Consider the following 22655-nt stretch of genomic DNA (forward strand, 5'->3'; position numbering starts at 1 on the left):
TCTTTTCAAAGGATGTTCAAAGGCTGCAATCTTCTGTTGAGATTCTCCACCTTTTCGCCCGTTTTAACGCCTGTCCTTTCTTTGTCTTAGTGACGTGGTAGTCACCGTTCTCCGAAGGCTCCTGGGAGCCCAGGAGCCTGTATGGCCTGGGACTCGAGGGCCCCTGGGCTCCCCCTGTCTACTCTCCCCTCCGAGATCTGTTCCGATGGCCTCAAAGCCCCACCTCGTCTCAGAGCCGGGGAGGCACTGCCTCAGGCTCGGCGCTGCCCACTAGCCACACGGGACGGGGCCCTCGGGGACCCGCTGTGCCGGATGCTGGCTGACACCCTCACGTGGCCGCGCGACACGCTCTGCGCAGCATTCTGGTTCCCTTCTGCAGGAGGGTTAATGCAACCCGAGCAGCGCCAGGCTGCCAGGACCAGAAACCCTCCCCTGGCGGGCGCTGACCTCAGGCTCGCGCTCTCTCTGGAGTGGACTCCCGAGCCAGAGCCAGTCCTCAGTGGACGCTGCCGGGAGCTGCTGCGCTGTGCTGGCCACAGCCCTCGAGCACGGGCGGGCGGGCTCGGTGCAGCCCTGGACCACCACGTCTAAATCTTCTGCTGGCTGAAGATGTGAGAAACGGCAGCCGGCACTGCCCCCTGGCCTGGCCACCACCTGCCCGGCCCCGCGTCTCCCCGCGCAAGCACCCGCAGCTCCCGTCACCCCACTGCCCATGCTTGCTCCGCAGCGCCCGGCGTCCTGAGCTCACTCAGATCCCCGCCCATCCCCCAACGGCTCCAGGGCTGCGTGTCCCTCACGCCCTGATGTCAGCCTCCCTTTGAGCAGGTGCCTTACGCTCTAACTCAGGGTGTTTGGCGGCCTCTGCTGTAACCTTGCTGGAAGTTCTCTTAACATCTCAGCTAACCCTGACCCTGACCTCAAGGCCTGGCGGTGTCTGCCTCGGGAGCCCCATACTTGCCGCAGACCCCGGGCCCACGTCCTGCCTGGGCCGGGTCCCCCTCGGAGGTGTGTCCCGCACACCCGTCGGGCTTACTTTCACATAGAGGGACCTCAGAAATGGGGGTGATCTCAACACTTTAAAGAACAGTTCAGCCTCAGAACGAACGCACGACAAACACACAGCAGGTGGTGACAAGCGGGACATGCCTAACAACCACAGGCCTACACACGTGAGGAGTTCAAGGCAGGCGTGACGGGGCTACGTTTAAAGCAACAAACTACCTGAGATTCTTTTGGACAGTAAAATACAGAGCTACAAAACAAAACTCAAACTGTTTGCAGGATGACATGCATGAGCTGCTCTAAATACTGAAGCACTTCTGCGCTGACGGTGCATCCTCCGTAAGCACAGGTCAGGTCCACCGTGTGCTTCAGCATGACCTCTACTCAACCAGCAACGCGCTTAGCTGCTGCTCTGGCGACAGAGGATGCCCAAACCCCGGCTCTACGTCAAGAACGATCTGACAGTGAAACGGCAATTATAAACATTTGAGCCATGAACGCTCACTATAAAGAAAAAATCCCAGCAACCCACGTATCCAAACAAGGATGAAGCAGCAGCACAGCTCGGTAACAACCACGGGACCCGGAGCCGGCCAGGCACCTCCCTCCTGCATCCAAGGGGTGACATCGCCTGCCTTACGGCAAACGTGTCCCAGAAGGGACAGGGACAAAGCTTCCAAAACCCAGTAAGGAAACAGGGGTCAATGAAGGGTAAAGAAAGCCAGTGCACTGGGGTGAGGCCCCGGAGACTCAGCAACACGTGCGGCGGCCCTCACGCCGCTCGGCAACCGGGGACTCGGCGGGGAGAGGGGGCGGCCCGCGCCTGGAGGCACGCCAAGGAGGAAGGAGAGGGAGGGGCCGGCCCTGCCGGGCGGGACACGAACCCCACCAAACCTTTGGCAAAGTAGCAAATAACTGCCCCCATTTATTAAAGTCAAGGACATCCACGATCTTTAACCTAGTAATCCTGCTTCTGGAAGGTAACTCCGTGGGAAGTATATGCAGCACGAAGAGATCATGATGCATCTTCTTAAGTAATTATATATCGTGTTGTCGGAAGAAAATCAAAGCTTAATCAGCGACGATGCTTTTAGAACAAAATAATCCACCAACCAATAGCCCAACTGAAACTGGCCTAAACCCCGGGTGCCTGTCCACATCTGGAGCCCAGCCGCAGGGTCGACGGACACCCCGCCGGCCTCCAGGGGCCCCTCGTCCACATCCGCTCTGCTGGCGTCGAGCGGGCTCGTGTCGGCCCCCGCGGTGTTGCCAAGGCCGGAGAATGGCCAGAGGGGAGGGAATCGGGTGAGCCGCCGCCCACTGTAAAGAGCAGTCTGGTGGAGCCACGCGGTCAGCGCAGGCCTGCCAGGCCCCCAGAGCAGCAGAAATGCACCGCCACACGTGGGCCGCTAACAGCGAAGGTGGCTCTCAGGATGGGCTCAGGGCTCCAGAAAGGAGGGGGCCCGGAGGCAAGACCACGTGCGTTCAGCACAAGCACAAGCATTTCAAAGCAGTGGCCACTCGTCAAAAACAAAACAAAGCTTCAGGTCCCTTTCGTTTACACCTCGGAGTGCTAAGGTGTTTACAGGGTGCTCTGTAAGCTCCCCAACTCCGCTGATTTCCAGTCGACGTGCAGAAAGGAAACAGACACTCACGGAGACACGTGTGGAAACCACGGGCCACGTTCCCTCAGGGCAGTGCCTTCCTCCCCGACCTGGGTCTCTATGTTCCTATTTACCAACTGCCACGGCCACCAGGGCCCTCAGTGTGACCTGTGACCTGAGGGCCGGGGCTACAGAACAGAGCCACTCCCGACTGGCCCTTCTGGGGGTGGCAGCGGGGACGGACCCGAAGGGCAAGGCAGGAGGGTCAGGTCCAGCCGCCTGAGGCCCCCCCCTTGGCACCGAGCAAAGGTGGGGCGTGTGCAGGCCCAGGCTGAGCCACGGACTCGTCTGCCCCAGTCCCGGGACCAGAGACAGGACGGAAGAACGTGCAGAAAGGCCCGACGCGGGCATGGGTGAGGCCTGTGCCCCCGGCCCGAGCCCACAGGGACCATACTCCGCTGCCTGCCGGCTAAGCCCCGCGAGGACACCTTTGCATGCGGGGTGCGTGTACCTGAAGGAGGAGAGCTCCGCGTGTACCGGCAGGGAGCCGGGGGGCCCGGGGCCCGCGGCCCCCTTGCGGATGAGCTTGCCCGTGCTGGCGTCGTAGATCCGAACTTCAGGGCCAGGCGAGGCCTTGGGATGCACGGGTGTCGGATGAAACAGGGTGGTCGGAAGCAGGCCCTGCCTGTCGGGAAAGGCGGCCGGGCCGTCCTCCCTGGGGGAGCGAGAACGAGGGCGGTGAGGAGGGGCTGGAACAGATCGGGACCCCCCGCGCCTCCCTCCCGCCGGGACTGTGAATCTGCAAGTGAAGTCGTGGTTCTCTGTTAAGCCTGGGGCTCGACCCCGGCTGCGGACACAAGGCCCCTTGGAGAGCGTGGGCTGCACCGCTATCTCTCTGACACTGTTTTCGGCTTCACCTCTAAACACAGCACCCACTCAGATGAAGCAGGTGTGCCGTCACTGCTGCCTGGCTCTACCCATGGGCCCTCTGCACCCGTCCCTCGTCCTGGCCACCCCCTCCCGCCACGCTGGACTCTGTAAAGACCCTGTGACTCGATGGGACCATGTCCCAGCTGTGGAAGAAACAGCCGCAAAGTAGGATTTGCTGCTTAAAGCTCACACAATTGTGTCTTACGAGAAGCACTTCCGCTTCTCCTCCAGGTGACACTGGTCAGAGATGCTTTTTGTGACCGTCCGCTGGGGGGGGGCGGGGCGGGGGGACAGGTGGGCGTCTCCCGAGGGGGAGCAGCGGCCGTGCGCGTGGGCGGGGCTCGGGCGCGGACCCTCCCCCTGAGCCGCCGACCACGTCCGGCGCACGGGTGCCCACCTCTGGGGCTTGGCCTGGTCACCACGCAGCGGGAACAGCCGCTCCTCCACCTTGTCCCAGCGCTCCAGGCAGCTCCACAGCCAGTCGGGGTTGACCACGTGCAGACGCCCGGAATCCTGGGCCTGGCGCACCTTCTCCGTGCCTGCGGGCACACGCACCCTGCTCGGAGCCGCCGCGGGCCACTGGTCTGCCGTCAGGGCTTGGGGCGGCAGGGACAGCAGGGGCCCTGGAGGGAACGGCCCTCAGGGCAGGGCCCGCCACGTGATGGCTCCGGAAGGGCCCCGTTTCTCTACAGCGGTAGCCGCTCCAGAGCCTCGAGCCCGGGGCCTCGGGGCACAGTGACACCTGGGTGCCCCTGCAGCGCGGACCGTGGCGGCAGCCGGTTCTGAGGGGGAGCTGGAGCCCGGAGCCCCACCCAGAGGTGGCTGGGGGTGGGGGAGGAGGGCGTGACTCACCAGCCCGCGCGGCGATCAGGTGGGTGGCCCGGTCGGGGTTGTCGGGGCCCAGCGCCAGCTGGGTGAGGATCCTGGCCCCCAGGGCCGTGGCGTGGTAGTGCTCCCGGGTCTTCTCGACGGGGAAGTTCGTGGGGTGCAGCCCGCTGAAGATGATGGCCACGTCGGCCAGCACCCGGCCGCGCAGCTCGGGGACGATCTTCCGGATGTCGGGGGCCTCCTGGGTCTCCCCGCGGAGAAAGCGGTCGTACTTGGCGTAGTAGGCGGAGTGCACGCGGGCGAGGATCTCCTCCAGATGGACCAGGTGGTCGTCGGCGTCGGCGTCCTCCTCCTCCTCCTCCTCCTCCGCGCTCTGGTCCAGGGACTCGCCCACCGTGATGCCCGACTGCTCACTGTTCTGCGACTCCGTCTCGGCCTCCCTCCTGTCGGCACAGCCGCCGCCCAGCCCGCAGAGGCCGTCCCGCTCGCCCTCCCCCTGCACGGCTGCCTGGACGCCGGGCCCGGGCTCCACGCAGGGACTGGCGCCCGGGGGGCCGCCCTGTGCCGCAACGTCCCCAGCATGGCAGGTGGCTGGAGGCTTTCTCCGGGTCCTCTTCTCCCCACTCTCCCCATCAGAGGGGACGGGGGACGGCCGGCCCTCCGACTCGCTGCTGCTCCCGCTGTCACTGGGGACATCTGGGTCCGGGTCAGGGCCCACCGGACCCCGCACGGGCCTCTTCTCCAGCGGTGTCCGCCCGTGCTGCTGGGTGCCCGCCAGGGGCCCCCGGCCGTCAGCCGAGGGGGTGCGGGCGGCGGGCCGGGCGCCCCTCTCCTCCTCCTGCCCAGGACAGGGCCAGCCCCCACGAGGGCCCGCGCCCCCGTTGAGCTCCCGCGTGGGCTTCCCGAGGCCGTTGGTCTGTTCGACCCCAGACATCTGCCTTCCTTCCTCGGGATCCTTGACGGACGGAGGCTGCTCCGTGGCGTCGGCACCTTTAGGAGAAGGACTGACTGCACACGTGCACGAGGGACAAGGTCACCGTTAACTAACATTTAAGAGGAAACCCCCTGTGGAAGCAAACTCCATCCACCTGCCCCCAGCTGCTGGCTGGAGCCACCTCTGGCCAGGGGGCGGCGCCCTCAGCCGGGAAGGGCTGGAGGGTGAGTATCTCAGGTTTGCGGGCCTCAGCCGCTCACCTCGCTCTGGGTTCCACAGTGGTACGAGATGCGCACGACACGCTCGGTTCCCAGGCTGTGGTCAGATCGGGCCCTGCTCGAGCTGTGCCGTGCAGCCTCGCCCCCGGGGGTGCCCTGGGGTCTCACTCTCCTGCCTACACCTCCAAGTTCTACTTTAGTGACTACAGCAATAACTGTATGCCTCAGAATGGATTACGTAAAAGCTAAAGATCATCAGAAACACTTTAAACCAAAACTTTAAATTTTTTTCAGACTCTGGTTTCCAGCTGGCCTGGGAGGTTCCCCGCAGGCTCGGGGCCGGGGCCCGGCACCCACCACCCGCGGGCTGGAGCCTCACACACCGAACGTCCAGTGTCACGCTCGTCTTTCAAGGAAAGCCAGGATGAAAAGTAGTATTCAGATGCATTAAATTAAATAGTATTCTTTAACCTTTACTCAACGGGAAAAATGTTTAGGCTGGTACTATTAAAAGAAAAAAAAACCCCCCAAACTGAAACCAAACGATACCACGTTTTTCAGCATAATATACATAAACCAAACACAACTTCTATGACTACTGAAATATAAATAAATGACCCAAACCGAACTGAATCCTGAATTAACAGCAGCCACAGCAGAGACAGGACAGAGCTGACGCTATCTGACAGCCAGGAGAGGCCACCCACCTCTCCTCCTTGCCTGGGGCTCCCGGGACCCGGATGGGGCATTGATGTCACCTATGCCCTGGAAGTACACGTATTTCTTCACAGTTATCAGGTTGGGGGCAAACTTCCACACGTCTTCTCGGTCATCGATAATGCAAACCATGGAGTCTCCACAAGGAAAAAGGTTTCTAGAAGTAAAAATGCATCGGAACTACTAGCACAATTTACAAGAGGTCATCATCAAGCGAATGTCAAGATCACCTTTTATATGAAACCAGCAGAGAGCATATTAATCAGAACCAGATGCAAGCTGCACCGAAGGGCTTTTGTTTAGCTCACATTTTAAAAAGTTTCCAGACACAGTTACACTGCGATAAGTACACTTTTCTCCAGTGTCTGACGCTGCTCAAGGCAAGAGTCAGGACAAACGCTTCAAAGGGCCAGAGACCGAAAGGTTTCCTGTCTGGGGCCACGGAAAGCCCTCACCCAGGGGAAGCCGGCGCGGACCAATGGGCCTGGCCACACCCCAACACGGCTTTGTTTACAAACACAGGTAATCGGCCTGTGCCAGGGGAGAGCTATCAGTTACAGGCAGGAGGGCAGGGCCTCGCTCAAACCTCGGCTGGGGAACCTACATGACGCCAAGTCCAAAACGTGACTGTTGCATTCCCCAAAGCTACGAGGATGTACGGGTGGAGGAAGGATGTTAACAAGCGTCCAAACAGCCACCTTACGGACACAGGCCTGCTCTGTGCTTTCACTCGATTTCTGCCCACAACACTTAGATTCAGACAGACGGGCGCAAGGGTGCAAAGTTCAGAAGGACAAGTGCTTCCTGCCTGTTTTCTAGGATCGAGAAACAAACCCGGGAGAAATACATGTCATTGTCCAGGCTTTCTAGCTGCTACTGAAGGCTACAACTAGTCAGCAAAAAACGTTCACGTGTCCAGAATCGTCTTCGGTGAGTCTGTTTTCCACAGGCAAAAACATCAGCGGTAGCTAAAATGACTTACACAGTTAATGCCTTTAGCACATTTAATTCCAGATGAGGGAGGTGAGAACCACAGCAAATCGAGACGGGGGAACAGAGGCAAGTGCCGCCCCCGGGGCTGCCGTGGAGCCCCTCCCCTCTGACGCGCTCATCCTTGGGCAGGTTTCCCCTGGACAAGTCAGCGCACCTCCCTCAGCGTCCTTCGTCCTCGTATCTGCTCATTCGGACGCCTAACCAGTAAACATGAGAACTGCCTCTGAAACAAGTACTCTGATTCTCTTCTCGCATCCCGTAGACGCAAACAGGTCTCGGTCTGTGTGGATACCCTAAATCTGAAACACGAAACGTTAGCTAAGGGTGGCCAACGCCAGCCAAAAGGCCACTGAGGCCACAGCTCTTACTGTCCAAGTCTTAGGAATCGACAGCCATGAAGGAAGCTGTATCTGATACAGGATCATAATGGGGGGAGGCTACCTCTCTGGGTAGAAATTCCTTGTACAGAGCGAGCAGGAAACTCCCAAGACTAGAAATCAGTCCTTCCGTGGGGGGTGGCAGGGAGCCCTGGTGTAAGAGCACAGAGGCGAGGGTGGGGAGGGGCACATGGGGACGGAAGGGCGTGGCGACGGGCCAAGCGCCAGTGCAGAGCAGCACGACTTAGGACCTGATGACTGACTGTACGCTGCATGGCGCACGAGGTGTTAAGGAAACACAAACCCGAGGTGCCAACACCCCTTAAAACGCCCGACTAGGCCGAACAGCCCCCTCGCCCTCTGGGGAGGCTCTGGGGACTTGGCCGCCCAGACTCCCTCTCCACGTGCCCCCCAGGCCCTGGTCTCAGTCCTCCCCCGACACCCACGTCGCCCCGGGCTCTGGCCCGAGTGCCCCAGGAGCCACCAGTGCCTGGACATTCAAGGAGAGCAGGGAAAGGAGGGGTCTGGTTAGAAGACAGCGGGCTGGCTTCGTGCCAGAAAGTGGACGCTGGTCACCGGGAGAATAAATACAGAACGACTGGTCTGATTCTCAAAATGCAGACTTTACAACGGAACCTGAACGGTGACCTCGGAGATGTGCACAGCCAGGTACGTACCTGAGGTTCCCCGTTTTGGAAAACGGGTCAATACATTCGTCCCTCGATAATATTCGATGAGAAAAAAGCTTCTTCTCAGGATCTAAGAAGCCTTTGAAAAGAAAACAGGACAAGGTCACGTGTGTGAGATGCACCGAGTCCCTTCCTGTGTGCGGCGACGTGCAGACTCAGAGCACGGGCGTCACGCGCTTTCCTCCTTCAGGGGAGACCGTCACCCTCTTACAGCTCCTTCCCTCTAATTTTAACGCAGGTAAGGGCTTTGGTCCAGGAAACGGTGACTGAATCTCACATCACCTGGACTCTTGCTAGGACAGCAGTCGGGGTGAACAAAGTTCACATCACCCCGGAAGCTCAGACCGCGGGTAACTGACACGTGAACTCACCACGGCCGCCCACCTTGCAGGGGACTTGCAGCGGCATCAGGGAGGAGCCCATCGCCGAGAGAAGTGGCCCCAAACAGGAGTTCAAATGCTGCTTTGGCTTTGTCATCTCCCTGAGCCTTTGTGTTCGCAAAGCAAAGGGGAGGGCGGGGTGTTTGGGCAGCACGCCTAAACTCACACCGGGACAGGAGAACCCGTGCTTCCTCCAGCCTCTCTTTACGTGGACGAGGCGGCCCCTTCATAGCCTCACGTGTGTCCTCTCCCACACGGCCGCCCAGAGCTGCCTCCCTCCGTGACAGGACCCCGGACACTGCAGGTTTGACACCCACGCCTCGCTGTTTCCTGCTACTGACGGAGACGGATGCGTCACCGCTCGCTAGGCCTGTAGCCCGAGGTCCTCCTCCGAGCAGAGCCGCGCGCCCCTCCTGAGGGCCCCTGTGCAGCGAGGCGGCAGCCGCCCGGTGCTCAGGGCCTCGGGGTCACTGAGTCGTCAGTGCGTCATCCGCAGACAACGCCCATCTCGCAGGAGAAACACACACTACCGTTTTATTACGTAAAGAACTTGCATGAACGCTGAAGCTTCTCAGTGGCTAAATCTAAAACACTAATTATCAGAGCCTCTACGATAAATGAAAAGCACGCAAAGCGCTTAACACTTCTGCCCCAACGGAAGCGTTTCTATCCTCGTTACACCGAAAGTACACGTTCTGTGAAAACAGTAAAGCTGACCAGGAAGAGGAAGTTACGAAAACCATCACTGTTAAAACCAGTCAGGCCTCCGCACGTCTGGCCTCTGCCTGTCACCTGCAAACGATCAGACTGACACGGCCGATCAGCCGACTCCGTCAGGCTACAAGCGCTGTGCCCACTAAGCTCAAATCCACGCGCCCCCGAAGGCCTCGCAGCTCCCAGAGCCACGTGGGGCACCGGCCCTGGGGGCCACGCGCCTCCTCCCGGGCCCGCTCTGCAGGTGAGCCGCGGTCGCTCTCAACGCCCTCACCGGGGTGGCCGAATCACCTCGGGTCCCCCGGTCGAGGTGCTGCTTGGTGGGTCTCTGCATCCACCGTCGCTGGGACACTGCCTGCGGTCTCCTCGTGATGGCCTCGTCTGGACTTGCTGCAACTTGGGATTCTATGGCACACGGCGCAGCCTGAGATGGGGCGAGCCCTGCTCTCAGGAACCTCAGGAAGCGGTGATGGCCACAGGCCCTGGGGGGGGGCAGGGCAGCAGGCCGAGCAGGGAGGCCCCCCCGGGACCTTTGCTGGTGCTCTCCGTGCCTCACTGACTGACACCTAGCGAGGCCAGGCTCCAGAGGCGACGGCCACAGGAGAAGCCCGAGGCCGCACCTGAAGACGTCACTCGCTATTTCCATGTGGCATGGGGTTTACTCAGCGGTGTGAGAACCCCGCAAGGGAGTCGCGTCGCGTCAGTCTCGGAACCACGCCCCCGGGGAGCCGCAGGGCAGCCACACCCTGAAGGCGAGCACGCCGAACGTTAGTTACGAGACGGGTTAACGAACACGCTGCCTCTGTGTTTGTGACTAACGTCTCCTGCAAAAGCACCAAGTGTGAAACGGGGATTTAAAATGGATTTCCCCACTGACAAGACCAGGACCCATCTGCAAAGGCGTCTGCGTTTAAAAGTACTTAGTTTAACGTCCCTGTACTAATCCTAGGGGGCTGTGACGTACTGCAGGTGCCGATGTCCACGGATGGGCCCCAGTGGGCTGGAGCCCGAATGTGCCTCTATGCAGAGGAAGCTGGTGCCCTTCACCCCGTCCCCAGCCAGAGCTGGGGGCCAGGGGGCTCCTGTGTCCATGCGCGAGCGCAGCCAGCACAGAACCACGAGCCTGAACGAGGACAGCAGGTCAACGCGTCATCACGCTGCTCCCTTCCAAGCGAGAGAGACTGTTCTGTCTGCGCTGGAAGGGCTCACCGCAGGCAAACACCAGCAACGCGGCTCCAGAGCTACTTCCAGGCGGATTAGCACTTTTTCAAAGAGCCCTCATAGAAAGAGTTTCTGCTTTTCCACGTACGTGTGGTCCTGACCAACTTGCAGAGTGGCCCGTGGCGCGCAGCTGGCCGGAGTGCCGGCCGCCTGCCCTCTGGACTGGAGCGCGTCTGGCCACGGCCCGCGGGCCCGCAAGAGCAGGGAGGTTCTCATCCGCCTGCAGCCTGTGGACCGACCTAACTGGGCCCCCATCTGCCAGCTGGGACTCTGAAGCTGAGCTTGGGAGACCTTCCTGATCTTTCCCCTTCATCTTCCAGAAACATCGAGAAAAAGACAGAGGCCAAACGTTAAGTGTCCAGTGGGGGGCCTGAACGCCATGGCCGCTCACCTGCGATCGTGTGTGCGTACAGGCGGCTGCCGAACGTGAAGACGTGAAGCTCGTACAGCTTGGCGATCTTCTCCAGGAACCCCTTGCAGTGCGGGCGCAGGCGCGTGTGCAGCATCGGCTCGCCCCGGCCCAGCTGGAAGTGGAATATGCCCTGCAGAGAACAGGCCCGGTCACAGGGCACCGGGAGCGCCGGTCAGGGCGTGGGGGCTGCTGCCGTGAAGGCTCGGCCCTGTGGCTGACACGTGACACGTGACAGCTGCACAGGTCACCACGGGAGTCGACCACGCCCACTCCACAGAAATGCTCTCCTTTCTCACGCTCTACGGGGGAGGGCGGCTCCACCTTCCCTGCTGTGGTAACCACCTATGGTAAGCACCCAGGACAAGCACGGAGCTACCCAGAACGACCGGCTAACTACCTACGTGGGATAACTTCCTGTGATGATTCTGGTACCTCTGCTGTCCGAGGGCTTCACTAAAAGGCTATCGGGACACCGGTGGACGCTTACACACCCTGACCATCTTGCCAACACTGTTTCTCTGATCACGGACAAAGTGAGCACCCCCGAGAGAGTCACCGCACAGAGCGGCCAGCAGCAGAGCCGCTGCGGACCGCTTAGAACCCATGTCCAGGGGCCACAGACAGTGTCTCCCCGAGCTAGAGATGAACACAAACCGAGGGTCCCACATCGCTCAGTCTGACGCGTGGACGGTTTAAGATGCACCTTTACTACCTCACACATGAAACAAAGACGCTGAAACAGCACTCGCAGCCATCTTTAGGAGACAGACAAAATCAGTAACCCCAACCGGCTTATACGTGATTAACAGGCACGCACGCACGCACGCACGCACGCACACACGCACGCACACATGCACGCACGCACGCACGCACGCACGTCTACTCTCCTTAGGAGTTAAACTTTGATCCTTTTAATCCTCCTTATCATTCATTTTCTCAGTACTAAACTAAAAAGAAAGGAAATGACCTGAGGCCTAGTTAATTTTTTTCTGGCTCTAAGTTTGTCACACCCCTCATGATGGGGCTGTTCTGGTAAAGCATCTGGGAGTGTGAAATGGTATAAAACACCTTCCACCATACCCAACAGCTAAAAACGTCCAGAAGCTGCAACGGAAACATCCTTAAAACCCCAAGTTAGGATCTCTGCCGAGGTTAAGGATTCAACGTGCCTCTCTGGCTGTCGCCAGCAGGTGTCCTGTGGGTCCGGAGTTGGGGGCGGGGAGGGGGGTTGCCATGTGTCCCGGATGCCATCTGGGGGTCCAGAGGGGCCTGGCCAGTGGGCAGGTGTGGGCGGAGGCACAGGGAAGCCCCCAGCAGCAGCTGAGCACCGTCCACACAGCCCCGAGGACACCCTCCTGCCACACAAGCCGAGAATGGGAGCGGCGTAACCGTGCGAACTCTTATGAAAGGAATGAGAAGGCCCGGCTTGGGCTTCGCAGGCAGAGCCAGCCCCCCGAGTGGCTCACGCCCTCAAGCTCTGCCCCGCCCAGCCTGAGTGCAGCGGTCGGTTGTGATGCAGGAAACGCCCGAGATGCCTGCCAATCGCGGACGTCACACAAGGAGCATCTCACAGGAGAGCCCGCGACACCAAAACTTACATAACTGAAAAGCACACGCTCTTCTGGGGGCGAGGCTCTCAACGCCAGCGCTCACCGGCTCCTCACCGTCCTCCGCGCGGCGGCCTGCGCCTGCCCCTGCCCCCTTCCGGAGCCAGGAACCCACGCTCCTCCAGACGAAGCCTGTAGCCACGCTGCGCAGGCCCGTGCCAGCGCCGAAGGAGCCGCCCCCGCCCCCCGAGGAGCTCACTTTGTTGGACATCTGCTGGCAGTGCTGCTCCGTGGTGTGGATCAAGGTCTGGTCCAAGTCCACCATGAGCACTAGTTTTCTGTTGCGGTGCAGTCGCTGCTGGTCTTCCCTTCCTAGCTGCTCGGCTTGCTAGTTAAAAAGGAAAAGGAGATGACAAAGGAAGTACGTGTGGATCCAAAGCAAAACTCAGTCTCATCAGACGACAGAAAAGGAAGCTGACGGTGGTCTTCACTGCCCTGCACGCCTTGCCCGCCTCGCTCACAAGCCTAGCGGCCTGCGGACTAGGTCCCAGTGCCCAGAGCCAGTCCTGTGGGGTCCAACCCTCTTCAAGCCACTCCGACTTGTGACTACTTTTCCTTAAGCAGGTAGACCAGTGAACGGGGGCTGAGAAGAAAGTGGCCGTGTCTACACGGACTCGGCTGAAGGCTCTGGAGCCGCTCAGGACAAGCGACCGGCAGAGCTGAGACACGCGGTCAGCCGAGCGTGGGGCGGAGGGGACTCCACTGTCGGCTCCTGAAGCGGCTCGTGCAGGACGGGCAAGGGTTAGCCCTTCACAGCAGAAACGACGGGGGCCGCCTTCCTCTCTTTCTATCCTCAAACTTCCTCATTTCGTCTTAAACATACACTTACGTATCTGTATTTGTTTAAATTTCAGCAATTCAGAAAAGCAAGAATCATGTTCCTGGCACTTTGTCTTTCCCATGAAAAATAAAGTAGGTACGTATCATTTAAAAGCTCACACCTAATACAATTATGACACTGAAGAAAGCTTTTACCTACCACCTGCAAAAACACCGAGCTCTGAGACTGCCTTGCGATAAGACAAGAAGCCGGTTGTTACAGAGCCCCGCGAGGTGGGTGCTGTGCCTACTGCCCTGTCCCGGCCACGCTCACTCACCCCACCGTGTGGACCCCGGCCCAGGTGTCAGGCCTCTGACCAACACGGCAATGTACAAAAAGCAACCTTCTCCTTTCCAGACATTTCTCCAGCACTCGCACGTCTTTGCACACGAAAGCACAGCGCCGGGCCCTCTCCCTCCACCCCTCGTCCGCGCAGCCAGCGCTGATCAGACCTGACACCTCCCCTCTCCTGCTCGGCCCCTGCACCCCGGGCAGGAGCCCTCGAGATGCCCTCCCCTCACCCCTGCTCACGATCCGCCCAGGCTGAGCTCCCCCCTCGGCTCTTCCCTCCCCGCAGCTCTCCAAGCCCAGGGCCCGGCTGCAGCACGCTGGAGAGCTCCCGACCCAACGCAGCCCAGCGGAGCAGGGCCGCCTGCAGGCGGGATCGCTTGGGTCAGGGGGAGGAAGGGCCGCAGCCCTCACCCGCGGGCAGCCCGCACGCGCCACATAAGCCACGCGGGCACGCTGGGAGCACAGTGACGACGACGACAGGGCGGGTGTCCTCTCCTGTCGCTCCGAGCGGCCCGCAGACGTGCTCACGGCTCTCGGGAACCATCTTCCCAAACGCTGCCCTGCCCGGGGTGCACTTACTTACCTCGGAGCTCACCATGAGCTCAGGGACGCTGTGCACCATCGACACGGTGGCCGTGGACAGCGGCACCTGCGGCCTCCCATTCTTACTCTGCAGCCTGCGAAGTGAGAAGGGGCTGCTGAAGCGACACCTGCAGCTCATTAACTTAGGCGGAAAAGTTAGTTCAGACTTTAGCTGAGGAGGCCTGCGGGCTCAGAGCTGAAATTTCCCCCACTGTCTGAAAACAGACAGGAAAACCGAGGAAAAAATTAAGTAAGGGTCACACTCACAGAGCTCCCTTTGAAAATACAGGTGGTCCCACTGAAACACAGAGGCCCACAGCGCACAAGTACAGGACGGTCCACGCTGCTCTACACGTACAAACGGGGGAAGCGAGTCCACGGTGGTGGCAAACTAGCGCGGGCTGCGAGACGGGGGCCTGGGGGTGGTGAAGTGCCGGCTGCGCCCAGGGACGGCCAGCCCCAGTGGGGAAGCGCGGCTCACTCAGCGGGGACGGGAAGGCAAATCCCAACCCACCAGCTGTCTCCTACCACACCTGGGGTGGGCGGCAGACATGCTTTAGTGCTTCCAGAGCTCCACGAACTCAAACCAGGGAGGAGGCGGGCTCTCTCGGGCTGCATGCGGGCAGACAGCGGAGACAGACCCTCCCCCCGAGCCCCTCGGGCGTCCTGTCCCTCCACGCTCACACCCACCGCCCTCCGGCTCCAGGGGAACGGTGTCCCACTCTCGAGCTGCCAGAACTTACTGGGTCAGGTCTTGGCCGCACTCAGCGCACAGGCCCTTCATGACGACGGGGTGGCTACATCCTTCTAATTGCACGAGAACCGCCCTAGAATCGGGGGTGAAAACGGTCACAAGTTAGCAAGGACTAAAATCTCCTGCTTTACCCAGCTCCTCTAGAAAGAGCATCTGAGCGGGCGCAAAGGCACCTGGACTCTGGTACCAGTTCTCCCGGTGACTCGCGCATAACTTTAACTTCACACCACCCTCCAGGGGTGCCATTTCTCTGGCTATAAAATGAAGGGCTTTTTCATCGATGATGAAACACCTGGGCCCCGTGCCAGTGTCGTGAGCGAGGCCCTGCTGGGCGTTTGCCCACAAAGCAAAGACCCTCTCTGAGGCCCAGCAGCCTTCTGGTCGGCGCCCCACACGTGAGGGCGGACGGCTCTGCACCCCTCCCTCCTCACCCGTTTCTGTCCTAAAGGCTCTGGACTGCAAATGATTTTCAGGGGCAGACAGAGCTGCCCAGTGGGGGGAGAAACCAGGGAAGCGACACCCCTCCTCCGAGCAGGGCCTCCTTCCCCCCACCCTTCTGGCCCCGCTGCTCATCAGGGCCAGGACGCCCCCCGACCCCGGTGCTGGGCGGGGAGGGCACGCCAGGCCCAGCCCTGGCCCCGCCGGCCGGGCCCCTCTTCCAGCCTCAACGCCGTCTCTACCTCTCCCCAACACCGCCCCCATCGCCCCGATCCTAGACAAACAGGAGCAGCGGAGGAGGTGCGGCCCTGAGCGCACGCGGCTCCTCCCTCGACCTCACCCCTCAGGCCCCGCCCGCCTCGGCCCCTGGCGATCGGCACCCAGGGGAGCCCTGCCCTGGCTGGCCTTCTCCACGCATGGCCCCTCAGCCCCCCACGTCCACCCAAATCCCTCCACGAGGCGCCCACGACCCCTTCACCCAGCAGCGCCTCCAGGGCTCTTCTGCCGCCGCCCGGTCGGGGTCTCTGCTTTCCCAGCTCTCACGGCACCTCGGCCGCACGCAGGCCATGCCCTGGGTTCCAGGGTGAGGTCACTGCCGGGCCGCACCTGGTCCTCCCTGCCTGGTCGGTTCTGGGGGGAGTTCACTGCTGACACAGGGCGCCCACCCTCCCAGACCCCTCCCCGCCGGGGCCCCTTCCCAGCCGGCCCTGCTCTCCTGCGCCCCAGGAAGCATCTGTGACAGTGTGGTGGAGCCAGCAAGTGGACCGGAGGCGCTCTGCTCAAGGTCAAAGGCGCATCTCAGACATCTGCTCACGGGTCAGCGGTGCGCGTGGCCCCTTCGGCACCTGGTGAAAAGGCTGCCGCTCACCACCGGGGATGCTGGCGGCCGGTGTTTGAGAAACAGTGACTGGCTCGTCCACCAACCCCAGAGGTTTAAAAATGCTGACGCTGCTTACACTTCAGTTACAGGCTCCGCTGACCTGCCACCTTGTGAGGACGTGCAGGCCACACGAACATCAGTGACCCGAGGGCCCCCGGCCCAGGAGCGGTGACCTGGGGGCTCAGCCTCCACACGCGGCCCCTCTTGGCAGCCACAGCTGGCGGAGTGAAACTTACGGGGTACGGCAGCTCAGAAACACTCAGCCCAAATTAAAAGGAGGGGAAACAGACTTGACAGTCACCCGTCCGTATCCACAGGGGATCGGTTCCAGGACCCTGCAGGCATCAGAATCCGAGGATGCTCAAGCCTGTTATACAAAATGGCCTAGTCTTTGCAAATAACCCACGTGCATCCTCCTGTGTACGTTAAATAACCTCTCAGTTACCTATGATACCAACACAACGTCAACGCGATGTAAATAATTGCCAGTATGTGGCAAATTCAAGTTTTTTGCTTTTTGGAACTCTCTGAAGTTCCCTCCCCACCCCCCCAACGTTTCGATCCAAGCTTGGCTGAATACACAGATGCGGAACCTGCGGTACGGAGGGCCGACTGTATTTTCTGTCAATTACTAGATCACTCAGAACTACCGTCCAGGGTCAGAGCTGAGTACGACGCTGTCTGACCCAGCTGACTTCTGCATCTCTGCATGGGCTGAAGAAATTCCCCCCAAAGGAGAGAAAATGCCAAGAGGGAGGGAAAGGGAATGAGACAGGAGCAGAGCAGCAACGTCCTTTTCGGCACAAGTTGTTTCCTCCTCCAGACGCTGCTCCAGGCCAGGCGAAAGGCGCCGAGTGGGCTGTGTTCTACCCTAAATCTCCACATGGCCAAGGGACTGATGCACTGTGAACTCTAAAAACAGCGCTTCAGCCAAGGAGACAAGCCGCAGAATGCCAGGCCAGTCACCCACAAAGGTCAACTTTCCTGGTTCGTCCCTGAAGAAAATCCATAGAATAGTCATCAAATGCAATTCCTAAACAAGTTATTTTCCCCCAAATACGCAAGTATCAAACTCTCCTGATTTTTTTTTTGTACTCATTAGCTTTGGTGTCTGCTCCAATAGGAAGGTCAGAGAGCACAGGGTGTATCAGAGCAGTGTCAGGGAGCTGGGTCCCTGGAGCAGTCACTGTCAAGTCTGGGAAGGTCTTACAGGTTAGGAGGGCTAAGGGATCTCTTCTAAGTGCTAAACCTCTGAGTGCTGAAGAACATTGGAGGAAAAGAGACTATTTTGTGCACCCAAATCGTGGTTTCTTTTTTTTTTTTCTTTTGCGGTACGCGGGCCTCTCACTGTTGTGGCCCCTCCCGTTACGGAGCACATGCTCAGGACGTGCAGGCTCAGCGGCCACGGCTCACGGGCCCAGCCGCTCCGCGGCATGTGGGATCTTCCTGGACCGGGGCACGAACCCGCGTCCCCTGCATCGGCAGGCGGATTCTCAACCACTGCGCCGCCAGGGAAGCCCCAGATCGTGGTTTCTAAATGCCATTCTCCACTAAAAGAAAGCAGGGTTTCTTGGAGAAATGGCTGACTCCAGGGCTGGGGCTGGGAGAGCAGAAGCCATCTGTGTCAGAAAACAGGACCATGCTCTACGTTAGCGGGACCTGGAAGGGCGCCCGCTTCCAAATCCAGGACAGTTTGAGCATTAAGGCAAGTAATCGGAATGGACCATAATCCACTGAGTAAAATAAGAACCCCTGAATCCACACTGATAAATTAGTTGTTCTAAAAACGAAGCAAGAAATAAAGCAGAGGCGATGGAATTAAGGACATCGGCACTGTACAGCCCTGATAAAGACAGCAGGTTCAGAGAGGCACAGATAAAGCTGGCTGGATGTCAGTGGAAGATGCAAAGGCACACCTACACAGCCTCCTCCCGTGTCGGTCCTTATCCATCACCAGACTTGTTTCCTGATTATTTTATGTATATATTTTCCTTTCTTTTGGAGACATCAATGTACCCGAGTGAATTGAAAAAAAACCAGACAGGTGAGGGGGAAAGACATCATCAGGCACACAATTAACAGATTTACTCTCTGGCAGACAGGGCCTTGTCAGAAAATAAAACAATTTCAATCCTCATATATATTATGAAGACAGAAACACTCTCATTCTACCGACGTCGCCCCAGGGGGACGCTCTGGATGAAACGCAGCCTAAGGAGAGCACAGCGCAGACGAAGCCCTGGCAAAGCCTCAGCAGGGACAGTGCTGGTGCATCAAAACCTCCTGGGACCTCAGCCCCTTCCTCTGTCTCAGTCACAATAGTTCCCATTCTCCCCAACAGCATGAAGCACTACAAAAACGTGCAATCTCGTGACAGATCACAACAGTATCTACTGATTATTTCCACTACACCCAGAGGCAGGACTTCCACATTCCTGCAACGGTTCACTGCCGGAGGACAACCTCTGACGTGGTGAGGATGAGTCCAGCAGAGGACAGTGCAGACGGAGACGAGGACAACTCCAGCCAGGTGAGCCCAGCGCTGCGCTGGTGCTTTCCTCCCCCAACACCTGCCTTCCAGGAGAAATGCTACCACTCTTCAGGTCCTCAAAAAGCCCCGCGATGAACCGCTGCAGTAAGATACCCCGAGACCTGAAACACCAAAAACACACCAAAAAGAAAATTCCTCACGGCTGGGAGCCTGCCGCTCTATCAGCTACTTGGCTGATCGGTTACATGACCTCACAGGGCTACTCTGATCTGCAGGCCTGGCTGTCCTGACCCATGCACGCACGTGAGTCTCACTAACTGCTGTGACCAGTAACTGGGCTGTCTGGGCCTTGGTGGCCTTTTCCATGCAGAGGAACAGAACCACGTGGAGAAGAGGTCTTTCGCGCAGGGGTTTTCTACACAGTGAAACAGCAGCATCAGGGTGCACCTCCATCGTTTAGCTGGCAGGTTTACAGGCTCATTATGGACCAAGCAATGGTCAGGTAGGACCTGACTTCAAAGTAATGCCAACAGTGTGCCACACACACACACACAGCACAGCGAGCCCCTCTCCCCTAAAGGCGGCCAGGCAGACAGCTCTGGGGGCGGAGCTGGTCTCCTTCACCTGCAGCCCCGGAGACCCTTTCCCACCCAGTGCCGGGGATGTGAGGATGCGGGATGAGACTCCCAGGATTGTGAGGGAGACCAGTTCTATCCTGGCCACCCACTGCCGTGTGGACTCGGTAGAAGGTGCTCAAAAGCCAGAGGGGCAATTAGGGCCCCAGGGAGAGAAGCAGGGACTGATGCCCCTCCTGCCCCCGGGGAGGGCCAGGGTGGGCAGAAAGGGAACGGAGCACCCAGGGTACTGGGGTCCCCACAGAGGAAAACTGCACACCAGTCACAAAGCAGGAGGCAGGAATGCTCACCTGCCCCAGGTTTCTATTCCTGACGATGAAAACAACCACACCAGTCACATGCACACGCCTTTGTGCACAACACTGGTCAAGGTAGGGAGAAGATATAAACTGACAGGTTCATACACTTTAAAACAGAAGAGAAAAACCTTTACTATAAAACAGAAGTACGACAGCAAAAGCCTGTGGCAGGAGGGTGCACTACTACTACTCATCCTGATCTACCTGTGCCCAGGCCGCACCCCCTTCCTGAGCTGAGATGCAGAATTGCACCAAGTTTTACAAGCACGTTTCACAAGGTTTACTAGAACCTAAGTAAGTGCACGCCTCCCAACAGGTGAACTGCGACAGCAAGCATGGAGTACGCCTGATTCGTCCTGTACGCACTATGACCCCCTAGTTTTCATAATTTACAAACGTGAAATCTTGGGGGGAGGCATCTATTACAGGAAGAGAGAAAAGGGAACACAACTGTTTTACAAAGAGTGCAATTTCGGCGACGGAGAGTTTTTTTTTTTTACGTCAGCTGCCTCTGATTAGTAAAATCACTAGTAGTGACTGCCATCCAGTCTTAGAAAAACAGGCAGCCACGCAGCTGCGGGCTCTAAGTTACAAAGTTCTCCCGAAGCGCAGCCTTCAGCTGCAGCCCCGGAGACCCTTTCCCACCCAGTGCCGGGCCAGGACCCCCTTCCAGCCCAAGCCCAGAACTCCCTCTAGAACTCAGCCCCCTCCCTCCTTCCCACTCACCCGGGGGCCACCACCTGGCCGGGCTGCGCGCACAGCTCCCGCACCACGCCCGCGCGCTCCGACCTCAGCCTGCGCTCAGTGCGCACGCAGCCCCCGGAGCCGGGGCGGGTAGGGGCGGGCCCGGTGGGCTGCGCGGAGGCGGCGGCCTCGCACACGGCCAGCACAGAGCCGATGCGTACGGCCGCGCCAGCCGCCACCCTCCACTCGAGCAGGCGCAGCGGTCCGGGGCCGGGGCAGCGCACCTCGGCCACGGCCGGCGTTTGGGCGCCCTCGGCGGGAACGCGGCCGCCGGGCGGTGCCTCCATCACAGCCGAGCAAAGACGCTGTGGAAAAGCGGCGGTGGGCGCTCAGGGCTCGGCGCCCATCGCGGGCTACCGGGCGACCCAGGCCCAGGCGGAGGCGGCAGCGGCGCTGCGATTCTCCCTTCGGCACCGGCTTCCACCAGCCGCCCGTTCCGCGCCGACTTCCGGGACAGCGTGCGACGTCACGTGCCACCGCGTGCGTGCGCGCAGGCGCCGAGGGCCTGGGTGTAAACACGCCCACGCGGGGCCCGAGAAGTCCTCCGCCGGCCATAGGAACTGGGCGCGTCCTAGGACCGCGCTTCTGCGACTGGGCCCGCTGGGAACAGTGTTCCTTCGTCCTATCCACCCCATAAGCGCCGGCATCTGGGGCTGCGGATCGGCATGCAACGCGGGGCTGCCGGCCCAGAAGCCCCGTGAGGCGCTGAGGCTGGACATCGTGGGACTCTGAGTCCCGGCGTGCAACGCGCCCCTCTGTACCACGAATCCCCGTAAGGCGCCGTGAATCCCGGCGTGCAACGAGGGTGTCTGTCCCGCAGTCCCAGTCACCGGCTGAGGGCCGGCGTCTATGAGAACTACAAGTCCCGGCATGCAACGCTCTGCTGTTCCCACAACCCCTTATGCGCTGAGGGCTGGCTGGTGTCTTAGGACTGCGAGGCCGAATTCCCGGAAACCCCATCAGGCGCTTTTGGTCCCGGCATGCAACAGGGGCTGACGTCCCACAACTCCTCCCATCACGTGGTGAGGCCGGTCGTCCGTCGTGGGACTACGAGGCCCAGCGTGCAGCGCGCCGCTGTCCCATGAATCCTAGTCAGGCGTTTGGAATCCCGACGTGCCTCGCGGGAGTGGTGGACTGTGGTCCCAGCATGCTGTGCGCGGTCTGGGGTTGGAGCTTGGTGGGCGCCGGGTTTCCCGCATCGCCCTGGGGTGCGTGTTTTGGGGGTCTTCTAGGGGTCTGGCCCCTCCCGCGCTGTCGGAGCCGACTCGCCGTCTTGCCCTCCTGGGGAGGGCAGGTGCACTGTACGCAGAGACCGGGAGCCACTGTGGAGACAAGCCGAGCCGTCAGGGAGGAGTGGGAGCGGTCGTCAGCGGGGGCCTTCAAGGTCTTTCTTGATAGGATTTCTGAAGAGCTGCACTTTCTCTGGTGGGATTTGAACATAAGCACCTGTCCCTACGGCAGAGCCCCCAGGTGCATGAAGCAAAAGCTGACGTAATTTAAGGAAGGCAGACAACTCAACAGTAGTACGTGCATAATTTTGCAACGCTTTGCTTTCTTCTGCTTCACAGATATTGCGTTTTTTACAAATTGAAGGTTTGTGGTAACCCTGCATGGAGCGAGTCTGTCGGCACTAATTTTTGCAGCAGCCTTTGCTCACTTCCTATCTGAGTGTCACATTGTGGTAATTCAAGCAAACTTTTCCGTCGTTACTGGTTACGCTGATCTGTGATTGGTGGCCTTCCGTGTTGCTGTTGTAGTTTTGGGGCGCTGACAGCCGCGCCCAGGTAAGGCAGGGAACTTAACTGATAAATGTTGTGAGCGTTCTGACTGCTCCACTGACGTGCGTTTCGTGTCTCAGTATCTCTCCTCGGGCCTCCCTATTCCCTAGGACGCAACAATATTGAAAATAGGCACATTATTAATCCTACGATGGCCTCTACGTGTTCAAGTGAAAGGAAGAGTCGCACGTCTCTCACTTTAAATCAAAAGTTAGAAATGATTAAGCTTAGTGAGGAGGGCCTGTCGAAAGCTGAGATAGGCCGAAAGCTAGGCCTCTTGCGCCAAACAGTTAGCCAAGTCGTGAACGCAAAGGACA

General features: G+C 59.5%; 1 protein-coding gene across 4 annotated transcripts in view; it reads right to left on the reverse strand.

Annotated features, from left to right (window-relative positions):
* CTDP1 (CTD phosphatase subunit 1) overlaps positions 1-21080 on the reverse strand; it is a 97697-nt gene extending 76617 nt beyond the window's left edge. For 2 of the 4 annotated variants that reach the window (XM_067015091.1, XM_067015090.1), the window contains exons 1-9: positions 15063-15146; positions 14321-14414; positions 12826-12954; positions 10999-11149; positions 8281-8371; positions 6224-6390; positions 4389-5354; positions 3934-4075; positions 3118-3321 (exon numbers count right to left, since the gene is read on the reverse strand). In XM_067015091.1, coding sequence (XP_066871192.1) covers positions 3118-3321; positions 3934-4075; positions 4389-5354; positions 6224-6390; positions 8281-8371; positions 10999-11149; positions 12826-12954; positions 14321-14414; positions 15063-15103 — 1985 coding nt within the window. In that variant the 5' untranslated portion in view covers positions 15104-15146. Of the gene's footprint in view, positions 1-3117; positions 3322-3933; positions 4076-4388; positions 5355-6223; positions 6391-8280; positions 8372-10998; positions 11150-12825; positions 12955-14320; positions 14415-15062; positions 15147-20542 lie in introns of those variants that run through there. The other 2 variants (XM_067015089.1, XM_067015092.1) reach the window with 2 other exon arrangements.
* Between the last annotated feature and the right edge of the window lie 1575 nt (positions 21081-22655).

The sequence above is a fragment of the Kogia breviceps genome, chromosome 15, assembly GCF_026419965.1.
Source record: "Kogia breviceps isolate mKogBre1 chromosome 15, mKogBre1 haplotype 1, whole genome shotgun sequence".
NCBI classification, from domain to species: Eukaryota; Metazoa; Chordata; class Mammalia; order Artiodactyla; family Physeteridae; genus Kogia; species Kogia breviceps.